The sequence below is a fragment of the Typopeltis vanoorti genome, chromosome 20, assembly GCF_054136105.1.
Source record: "Typopeltis vanoorti isolate ZY-2024b chromosome 20, IOZ_Tvanoo_1.0, whole genome shotgun sequence".
Classification (NCBI taxonomy): domain Eukaryota; kingdom Metazoa; phylum Arthropoda; class Arachnida; order Uropygi; family Thelyphonidae; genus Typopeltis; species Typopeltis vanoorti.
In genome coordinates, this window is record NC_143568.1 from 22531582 (window position 1) to 22543801 (window position 12220).

General features: G+C 33.6%; 1 protein-coding gene across 1 annotated transcript in view; it reads right to left on the reverse strand.

Moving 5' to 3' along the window:
* Window positions 1-12220, reverse strand: part of LOC150095279 (lysosomal cobalamin transport escort protein LMBD1-like) — a 259870-nt gene that overhangs the window by 175852 nt on the left and 71798 nt on the right. Inside the window, exon 6 of the mRNA XM_090410049.1 lies at window positions 8576-8664. Coding sequence (XP_090266175.1) covers window positions 8576-8664 — 89 coding nt within the window. The remainder of the gene's footprint in view (window positions 1-8575; window positions 8665-12220) is intronic.

The following is a 12220-nucleotide window of genomic DNA, read 5'->3' on the forward strand; positions in this document are numbered from 1 at the left end:
TAAATGAAACAAGCAGTGATAACACAGTGGTAAAAAACACTCAACAGGCATAGAGTCAGGAATACATATCCATACTTGAAGTAGAAAAAGCCATCAAACACTTGAAATGTGGAAAGGTAGCAGGAGTAGATGATATTCGTCCAGAAATGCTGAAGTATGATGGTATAAAAGTCTTACAGTGGCTGCACTGCATAGTTCAGAAAGCCTGGACAGAGGGACGAATTCCCGATGATTGGAGTAGAGCTCTATTTGTACCCATATATAAAAAGGGAAATAAAACTGAATGTGAGAATTACAGAAGTATTTCCCTGAGTGTTCCTGGCAAGATCTACAAAGTATACTTGAAAAACGGTTGAGAAGAATTGTGGAAGAAAAGCTTGGTGAAGAACAAGCTGGATTCAGGCCAAATAGAAGTTGCCAGGATCAGATCTTCACTTTACGACAAATAGTTGAGAAAGCATGGGAATATAACAAAGATCTGTATTTAAGTTTTGTCGATCTGGAAAAGGCATATGACAAGGCACGAGAGAAGCTATTCAATACGCTACAGTTATATGGTGTCAATGGGGCATTATATCAAGCAATACTTAGTCTGTATTTGAGTTGTAAGTCGGCAGTTAGAATTGAAGGAAGTACAGGAAGATGGTTTAATGTGAAATCTGGTGTCAAACGAGGATGTACATTATCCTCTCTGTCATCCATTATCTATATGGATCACATTATGAAGGAAAGTGGTATTAAACATGATATCAGAATTGGAGGTGTTAATGTCAGCTCTTTGCTTTATGCAGACGATGTTATACTTCTAAATAAATCTGCTACAAGTTTGCAAGATTCCCTGACTAAATTGAATAACTGTTGTAATAGATATAGTATGAAGGTCAGCATTAAAAAGACAAAGACAATGAAAATAAGCAGAATCATTGAAAATGACAACTGTGTTGTGAATGGAGAACCTGTAGAACAAGTAAAACATTTCAGCTACTTAGCACAATTTTTAGTGAAGATGGTAAATTAAATATGGAAATAGACAATAGAATCAACAAAGCTGTATGGTTGGAAGTCAATTGAATAAATTCATAGGGAATAAGAGAGAAATTAGTCAGAACACTAAATTAGCTGTATATAAGACAGTATTCAAACCAGTTTTAACTTATGGATCTGAGAGCTGGGTCAGAAGTAAAACACTTGACCAAAAACTAGAGACAACAGATATGAGAGTCCTGAGAAAGATTAGAGGCATGAACAGATGGCATCAATGGCAATATCATATTAAAAATGAAGATATTAGGAAAGAACTTGACATTGTCGGCATCCAGGAATGCGTTAGCAGAGCTAATCTCAGGTTTGATGGTCACTTAAAAAGAATGGGCGAGGAAAGATTAGTAAAACAAGCGTTCTCTACCAAGTTGGAAGGAAAACGACCCAAGATATAGATGGATTGATACAGTACAATGTGCCTTAGACGATAGAAATATAAGATCTGATAATGATAATATTGGAGTCTTGACAAATAACAGACTGATTTGGAGGAAAATTGTAGATAGGAAGTTAGTAATGATGTAAATTTTTCATGTAGTACTATAACTCCTTGACGGTATATGTCAGGAATTTGATGATGATGATGATAAAATATATTCTATTTGATCATAAAAGAAATGTAGAAATAATGCAAGAATTACACAAGGAACAAATAACAGAGAAAATAATGAAATGAAGGAACCTTTTGGAGATACTCCTAGAGGTATCCAAAAGGAACAAACCATTCCTATCATCAAATGCAAAAATTATTAGAATATAGTGTATACAACATCTCTTGCAACACAAAATAAAGGAATTAAGTACTTAAATACTTCAGCCAAATAGATAATCAACAGAATCTTCATCTCATCACCCCACCAGACAACAACAAATAAGAAAGAATACAAAAGGTACAGAAACTCTTCCTTATATCCAACATGTAATGGACAAAATTTCTAAAATATTCTGATAACAAGACACAAAATTAGCTTGCATTCCATTAATGGGGTCTATAAAATCCACTGTATGTGTGAAGTATGTTATGTAGCACAAACAGGATAACCTAAAGAGATTTGCATGACGGAACATGTTAAATATATGGAAAAGATGAGAAAACACAAATCTGGATAACCTATTATGATATCAATGAAGGACCTACTATGACAGAAAAGAGAACTACCATACATGGATCATTACTGCTTTGTCAGAAAATTCACAGAAGCTTCAGAAATGCTATACCCCTATTCAATGCAACAAGAACCTAGGTACTCTCATGCATTCAAACCTTGGATAGGATACAAGTTATGTTTTGCAATGTGATAATTTTCAGCTAGTATATATATGCCATCATGCATTTAGAGTTAAACCAATTTTCAATGATTATTCCATTCCAGTTTGAATACAATAAAGATTTATTGTTTAACTGATATCTAACAGACTGACATAATAGATGTTACTAAGATCTTTCTATGCAACAAATACCAGATGTCATATTGAGGAAATAACAATCAGGGAAAAGAATGGGTAGCTATAATATTAAACTCTAAATATGAGGATAATCTTCTTGAATGGCAGCCAATATCAAGTAGAGTGACGTGCACTAATATCAAAATGGGAAACTGGACAAGGAGTCTTCTTTGTGCTTATGGTCCCACAGAAGTTCTAATAAGGAAGAAGTGGAAGAACTTTTTTGAGGCATTAGAGAAGGCAGCTGATACAATGAAAAAGGAAAAGTTGTTTCTTGTTGGAGATCTAAACAGCAGAGTAGGAAATGATTACCAGACATATAAGAATATTTTGGTTAAATTTGGAGAAAAGAGCAAAGCTAATAATAATGGTAAGTAACTTCTAGATTTCTGCTCGGGACACAAGAGTATACAGAGGATATTTGAAACAGAAAATGATGACCATTTAGTGTTAAGCAGGATAAAATTAATCTTCATATTGAAAAGAAGGGTGTGTAAGAAAGTTTTGAAATGAATCAAAGTTGAACAACTATCAGATGTGAATTGTAGATTCAAATATGCAAACATTATTCAAGAAAAACCGAAAGAGTTTGAAAATACTAACCAAACCTTGGAGATTCAGTGACAAGTGCTAAAGAAAACTGACTGATTCAGCCAGAGAGGCATGTGGTGAGGTAATCTACAGGGATAGAAAAATCAGAATTCCATGGTGGACACAAGAAGTTAAAGAGGCAGTCAAGGAAAAGAAGAAAGCACACCAAAAGTTCTTGACAAGTAAGTCACCTTGTGCTCTTAGGGAATACACAGAAAAATCTAAGAAAGCAAAGCACTGTGAAAAATTAGCTAAATACAAGTTAAGGAAACACTGGTAACAAAACTGAAATTAAGTATCAGGAAGGTGATAAAATATTCTAGATGATATTGAAAAAGCTCAGCAATGGTGGGAAAGAGTACCATAAAAAGAATTAGAGAGATAAAGGGAACATATAACTGAGGATAAAGATATTCTTGAAGTATGGAGTGATTACTTTGAAATAGTGATAGTATGGTGATAGAAAATACTCAACAGGAATGCCATCTGGAATATATCTGTACTTGAAGTAGAAAAACCAAATTACAAATCTGAAATTTGGGAAGGCAGCTAGAGTAGTGATATTCAACCAGAAATGCTAAAAATATGGAAGCATAAAAGCTTTACAGTGGCTATACTGCATAATGAAGGCCTTAGAGGGTCAAATTCCAGTGGTTGGAGTAGGAGCTCATAGTATCCATCTATAATAAAGGGAATAAAGTTGAATGTGAGAATTACAGTGTTTCTGGTAAGATTTATGCAAGCATTTTTGAGAAATGTCTAAGAAAAATTGTGGAAGAGAAGCTTGGAAAAGAACAAGCTGGGTTATAGCCAAACAGAGGTTGTCAAGATCAGATTTGCACTTTAAAACTTTCACTTTAAATAGCTGAGAAATCATGGGAATCTCACAAGGATCTGTATTTAAGTTTTGTAGATCTAGAAAAGGCATATGACAAGGTGCCAAGAGGAAAGCTGTTCAAAATGCTCCAGTTATATGGTGTAAAGAGACATTATATCAAGCAATACATAGTCTCTATTTGAGTTGTAAATCAGTAGTTAGAATTGAAGGAGGTAGAGGAAGATGGTTTGAGGTAAAATCAGGTATGTGACAAGGGTGTACATTATCTCCACTGCTATTCATCATCTATATGGATCACATTATGAAGAAAAGCACTATTAAACCTGATATCAAAATTAGAGCTGTTAATCTCAGCTCTTTACTTTATGCAGATAATGTTATACTCCTAAATAAATCCAGCACAAGTCTGCAGGTTTCCCTGACCAATTGAATAATTGATATAATAAATTTGTTAAGAAAATTAGCATTAAAAAGATAAAGTGGATGAAATAGGCAGAAACATAGAAAACATCAACTGCATCCTGAATGGAAAATCTATAGAACAAGTGTAAAATATTCTATTTAGGAACAAGTTTTAGTGAAGATGGCAAAATTAAATTTGGAAATGGACAGCAGAATTAGCAAAGTTGGTATGGCAGGAAGTCAATTGAATAAATGTTCATGGAATAAGAGAAACAGATTAGTCAAACACTAAACTAGCTGTATACAAGATAGTATTCAAACCCATTTTAAACTTATGAATCTGAGAGCTGGGTTAGAAATAGCACTTTTGATCAAAGACTGGAAATCACAGATATGAGATTCCTGAGAAAGATCAGGGGACTGAACAAATGGTATCAATAGCACCATCATATTAAAAATGAATATATTAGGAACGAACTTGACATTGTTAGCATTCAGGAATGTGTTAGCAGAGCTAATCTCAGGTGGTAATGGCCACTTAAACAGAATGTGTGTGAGAGGAAAGATTACCTAAACAAGTGTTCTTTGCCAGGATGGCAAGAAAAAGACTCAGAGGAAGACCAAATTGTAGGTGGATTGATACAATAAAAATTGCCTTAGAAGATAGAAATATAAGACCTGATAATATTTGGAATACTGACAGATAACAGGCTAATCTGGAGGATCCTGTACTCCCCTTGAGGGTATATGTCAGGAATTTGATTATGTGAATGTAAAAATAATCATAATTTAAAATTCTGAACATTTTTACAAATGTTTATGTTAGTATGTTTATTAGTTTTGGTTTCATAACACGCATTGTCAGAACTTGCGATGTGCCTGTTATCGAAGTTATTTTGTTAAAATGAAATGTGAAGCATTAAAAAAAATTCATGTACTTACTGGATTTGAATAGTTGTACTACTTTCAGAAATTTTATTGTAGTTTAAAATCATCAAGTGTTGTGTTTTGAAGAGACATTCTCGTTATGAATAATGGCTGACACGTAATCTACGTGTCAGCCATTATTCATAATGAGAATATTCATAACGAGAATGAGCACTCGCCGAGAAGTTTGATGGGTGTTGACAGCTGACAGAGAGAGCGTTCGGTATCGAAGTAACAGAAAGAAAACAAGAGAGCATTCGGGAAGAAAGGAGAATGCAGGCCGGCAGATATTTAGGTTCAGAGGAACTTAAGTTTATATGACAGTTGGAGGAAAATTAATAGTACATTCCGAAAAGGGAATCGTAGAGTTATGAATTTTTAAAGATTTAAGGCTGTCAATAAGTGCTGGTAAATAAAAGAAGATATTACAATCGACATTCTAAAGGAATGTTCGAAGAAACGCTGATTGGAAGATTAATAGTAGATTCCGAAAAGGGAATCTTAGAACTGCGATTTTTTTTTTTTTTTTTTTTTTTAAAGTGGAGGACTTGAGACTGTCAATAAATATTGGTAAATAAAAGAAGATATTGTTATTGACTTTCTAAAGGAATATTCGAAGAAATGCTGATTTCTAAAGAATTGCATGAAGTGAAAGTGTTTATACTAAGTGAATTCAGAATATCTACACTTCAGAGTCAGGAAGAAGTAATGTGTGCTATATGAGGGCCTTAGAGAGAAACTGGTTATGAACATTTTTGTTATTGTGTATAGTAAATGAGATGAAGTACAGTAATCCCTGGATTAATGCACCCTCGATTAGTGCATCATTTTCTTTCGATACCCAAATTCGATTAGTGCTCCTCTAAAATTCGATTAGTGTGCCTATATACATCTTAAAAATAAATGTTACAGATTTTAAAAATTTTCTATCTATACATTCTTATGGTTAACTATTTTAAAAAATCACTCACCAGAATGAAATAATTTAGTTACCTGTTTAAAACATTTTACAAAGTTATTTTTAATGGCATACTACACTACTTCTGTACCATATGTATACTATGTTCCAAATTTTTACCACCAAAATTTATGTCGTCTGCTATAGTATGCCCACAGATTCAAGACCCTTTGAAACTTCTGTGCAAGTCACAAAAAGGAGAATCCATTGTGATAATAGGGTAATCAATCAGTCTTCTGGGATGAGTTGTTTATTATTACACGTCTGAAAATTAACTTCTCTTTTATGATCATTGTAGTTTTTAAAGTGGTAACTATTTTGCTTGTATAACAGTTGGGAAATTTTATCTATAAAGCACGTGATTTTGCGTGTTGGCAACCAATTCGTACGTCCTTCTTTTCTTTCTCCCCTTCAATGATAATGTCCAAGAGTTAATTAAATCTCATTCTGAAGAATTGAGTGATTCCGACCTGCTAAATTTAGATGCACCACAGGAAGATCCCGAAGAACATGAAGAAAATTTGACCACTGATAGTCAGCCAAAAGAGATTTCACAGAAACAATTTGAAAATATTTTTCGCACAATTGAAGTTTTTAAGCAGAAATGATTAGAGGCTGATCCTGATGAAGAGAGAAGCAGTAAAATTTGCAGAAGAGTAGAAGAGGCAATAGGACCATACCGTCGGTTGTATGAAAAAAAGAAACAAAATGCCCGCCAAACTACGTTAGCTCAATTCTTTGTTAAGAAGTAGAATAATAAAATTTATATTCTGAATATGTTTTATTGTCTTTTGGCTTCATGATTTTCCTTTAACTAGGCCCTGAGACATACCTTAATTATTTTATAAAAAAATTAAGGTTTTCAAAAAAGAAATTTGTGGAATGAATTATACTTTTTCCTATAGGTTATTATATTTGATTAGTGCGTTTTCGATTAATGTGCCTGTTTTAAAGAATGCATTAGGTGCACTAATCGAGGTATTGCTGTATATGCTAAACAAATCCGTAATAGATTGAGTTAGAAAATAGCTGATCTCTTAACTGTAAGTTTATTTTAAAAGGCCTTGGATCCAATTAATTTTGTAGTTAGTGTATTTTGTTTGAAGTGTATATATTGTTTGTGTTTTATAAAATGTGTTTATTTTGTATTTGGTCTTGAGTCAGCGATTTTTTTTTTGATTCTGAAAGAAAGAGTTAAAGTCATTGCACCAATCGGAGTGAACCCTTGTGCATATATAGGTACACTCAAAAATAAAAATAATTGTTAGAAACAGAGATTAAATAATACAAATAATCTCATAAATATTAACAATCCTGTACACCCCTTGAAGGTATGTGTCAGGAATTTGATTATGTGGATGATGATGATGACAGATATCTAACAAACTCTCTTGGAGAAGTGTGCAAAAATGGTTTATGAAAATAACAGAAGCGAAAACTAATGTTTTATCTTAAAATTATCTTTATACCTGAATGCACAAAATGTGTAAAAAATTAGATGAAGATGCCAGAATAATGTAGCCCAATGATAACACTATCAATATGCAGAAGCTGGATATTAGGCTCAAGTGGAGCAGAATTCAGTGTTACTAATATTTTAAATGAGCTTTTATACTCATTCCAACTGAAAACTCAGTGAGACAAAGAGCATATCTATCTGAAAGGTTTTTCTTGGGAGAAAAGCCTGTCAGACAGACAGAGGAAATATTTCATGGAGTAACGGGTAGTAGGAAAATGAGGATCTATTTGATACTCCTGTGAGTGGTTATGGTTTTTTTGGAATTAATAGGCCAAAGTAGCTAAATTATGAGGGGGGGACTGGAAAGCTCTGATAAACACCTAGAACAAAAATTAATTAATTTTATGTTTTCTTATGGTTATTTCAATTGCTTTAATATCATTTTTATTTTAAGTGTTTATCAGTGTTTCTCACCCATTTGCTTGTTTTTCAGGATGAACATTTTGATTTTTTAGGAGGAAAATCTATGCCACCAGTATATGGAATTGGCTACTCGTTCCTGTGAGAGGAGCTTGTCAGATGGTTAGAAGGGAAATTCTGCATAGGATAGCAGCCACAGAGAGAGAATGAGAGGCTGCTCCTAGAAGTTGTATGAGCGATGAAGAAAAAATTATATTTTTTGAATGAAGAGTGGAGAACAAGAAGAATGTATTGCTGGAATTAGGGTGTGAATGCAGTAATGCTGTATGTATTCAATGAGAGGTATAATATCCATTATGTTTCTGAAGAGAGTTGAAATTCCCATTATAAGTCTTATGACTCCATGGAGGCCTAAAAATAATACAAATACTATAAAAAAACAATGCAAAATCATGAGTCACTGGTCACATATCATCCTATTTAAGATACTCACTATTCTTTCCTAGTTCATTTACAAGGAATTCCATCCTCTCCCATTCTGTGCTGTTTACTGGAGGGGCTGTCCTGGTTGGTACAAAGGCCCTAAAAAGTAATGCATGTTTTTAAAGCTTAAAAGTGAGAAAATATTTTTCAAAGCTCACTATTAGTTTGAAGTTTTTTAATTATCAAATACTCATGGGAAAAAAGAAAAAACAGCTAGTCAAATGATTAAGGAATTTTATCATGATTAATTAAAAAAATTATAAATTTAAATGTTCAGTTACCTTTTTTTCTGCATAATATGTATGCATACAGCCTTTTCTGTATGTGTACATACAGGAAAGGATGTATGTTATTACTATCATTAATACATGGACATCTCCATGGAGTCCTAAGCTGCATTGTAGGAGAACCATGCTAACTATTATTAGCAATCAACTCCCTCTCTTTGGCAACTCAATCTAATTATTCACTATGCTCATGTTACAGCCAACTGCATTTTTACTCAAACTTCTAGGGATGACCTCATGTTTTCTCCTCTGCTGCCAAGTACTGAAAATTTCTTGTATATTTGTTGAATACTCACAAGAGCAGTCAACAGACCTATTACTGTTGCAGTTGTCACCTCAGAACCCCTTACAGTACTTCCTTATTCTCAATTCCAACTCAAGGAAATATGAGCACAGTAGTCCACAATAGTAATGTTCCAAGTGATCCCAAAGATCACTTGAACATTATTATTATTTTGTCCACTTTCAGAATAAGCTCCCTCATTCAGAACATGTTCCCTCAATTCCATGTTTCTAGTCTCATCAATTCTTTGCAATGCATGTAATATGCAAGTTGTTATATGCTCACTCTAGAATGCATAATGTTATACTTGGTAACACAGAACTGGCAACCAGTGTCATTTGCTCATAATGTTAGTCTACTATTGGGTGTGTTGTTTCTACTCTCCAATCAGCTGGCTGTGGGTTCTAATGCCACCATGGATATTTGCGACTGTCTTTAGGTGGGAAAGTAGATTTAAACAGATGGCATCAGTGGTAGAATCATATTCAAAATCAAGACAATAGACAAAAGTAAAGAGTAATTTGAAGTAGTAGTAATGTCTACTTTATTTTCATATACTATTTCTCAGCATGATCTCCCTCCATTTCAACATGCTTTCTCCGCTGCATAAACAAGTTTTCTGCCAATAAAATTCTTGCTTTCAGAACCAAAGAGGTTTCATCATCATCAAATTCCTTATATGCACATTCAAGAAATATACAGAATACTATGAAAAGTATCCAGTATACTTCTTGGTATATTCATGAAAAGTTTACATTACTACTAACTACCTACTAACAATTTTCCTCCAAGTTAGTCTCATCTGTCAGTTCAATGCTGTCAAATTGTCTATTTCAGTCTTCTAAAGCATTTCTACTGTCATCAGTAAGAAATGCTTACATCAATCGAACAAGACCTTGGTCTTCTTTCAATCATATTGGCATAAAATGTTAGTTCTGCTAACTTTTCCCCTTTAAGTCTGGTAAAGTGGCCACACCACCTTAGATCAGGTCTTTTCACACATTTCTGAATATTCATTATTATTATTACACCCTCATATTGTGAATGACTGCCCAAGGTGCCAATTTCATGGTGGTGGCCTCCAGAATATCCACGAGGTGACGGATGAGGCCCTAGATTAGCTTTCTAGACTGGACATTGACCTGTAACTGCTTTGTATTCCTTTTGAATACAAAGCAGTTACATAAGAATAAATAAATAAATAAATTACATCCTTCATCGAGTTGGCAGACTCATCGTGGAAGGTTGATTTGATTCAACTGACAACATATTTATCATACCAAATCTTAAAATCTTTAACACTCCTTGCATTAAAAACACATTCTTGTAATGGGTTCAATTCACTGACAATTCTCCATGTAAAAAATCTACTCCTCACACCCCTTTTCATCACACTCTTACATAACTTCTAGAGATGGCCTCTGGTTTTTCCCCTCTTGCCTTCAACTACTGTTATAATTCCACATGGATTAATCTGATAAAATCCTCTAACTTAAATGTCTCTATCATATCAATTCTTTTCCTCCTTTCCACCAAATTCTGCAATCCACATTTCTTCAATCTCTCTCTCCATAGTCAGCATTTCAAAGTCCTGATATTGTCTTAGTCACTCATCTCTGAACCCTCTCCAATGTTTCCACATCACACTGAAAATCAGGTGACCAAATTTGAGCACAAAAGTCCAAGTGTGGTCTGATTAGTGCTTTATGCAGTGGCATAACCACTTCCTTATCCCTACATGCTAGAGTGCTTCTAATCATAGCAGCACTAAGACATGAATCTTTGCGACACTTGCAATATGTCCTCTAAACTTTCAGTCTACTGTCACCCATCACTCCCAAATCTTGAATCTCATCTACTTCCTGCAGTACGGTATAGTATACCGTACTGCATTCCAAAATGCAACACCTTGCACTTATTAATATTAAAACTACAACTCCACTCCTCTGTCAAAGTCAAAAGTCTATTCAAATCTTCATGAAGAGAATTAACATCAGCAGTGCTACTTATAATTCTTCCCAATTTTGCATCATCAACAAACAACTGAAGATCCCCATATGATAATAACATTTATGCCACTTCACTAAAAATTGTCTAAACAGCTGAAATGTTTTACTTGTTCAGGATGTAGCCAATGTTTTTAATGTTCCTGCCCACTTTCGGTCTTTTTATTGCTGATTTTCAAACAAAATTTGTCACAGCAGTTATTCAATTTTAGTCAGAATCCTGCAAATGGATTTTTTAAAAGTACAACATCATCTACATAAAGTAAAGAGCTGAAATTAATATCTCCAATTTTGATATGAGGCCTCGTGCCACTTTCCTTCATAATGTGATCTATATAAATGATGAATAACAGTCAAAATAGTGTTCATCCTTGTTTCACACCTGATTTTACACCCAATTATCTTTCTGTATCTCTAAGCAAAATTTCTCTAAAAATTATACTCTTCAGGATTGAGAGGAAACACTTTCATACACTAAGCAGGATTCCATAAAAATAATATATCTCATTGAAGAAAAATATACCGAACATAATAAAATATGTATGAGCGCACGCACCTTCAATTCAGTATGGCACAAGACATTATGGAGAATACTGAAGCAGTATGGAAAAATAATAAAATAGCATGCCTAATTAAAATTCTTTACCATTTCTCAGAAATGTTAATATGTTAATAAAAATGATCAATGGCAACTATATAGCAAGCCTTTTAAAAAAACGAAAGAGGTGTGCATCAAGGCTGCATACGTTCACTGTTTTTTTTAACCTTTACTCAGAATATATAATAAACTTAGCCTTGGGAAACAGAGATATTGGAATTACAGTTGGTGCCAAAAAAAATCAATCTTAGATTCACTGATAACACTGACCTAAGAGCAGAAAATAAATATCAATTACAAGAAATAACAGACAGTTTCTAAGAAGTTTCTAAATTATGGATTAAAGATCAGCACTCATAAATCAAAAAAGATGTCTTCAAGCAAAAAGCTTATGAAAAATTCAGGATTAATGATGAAAAATTTGAAAAAAAAAAAAAAATAGAAAAATTCACCTATTTGAGAATTGTACAAAACAGAGATG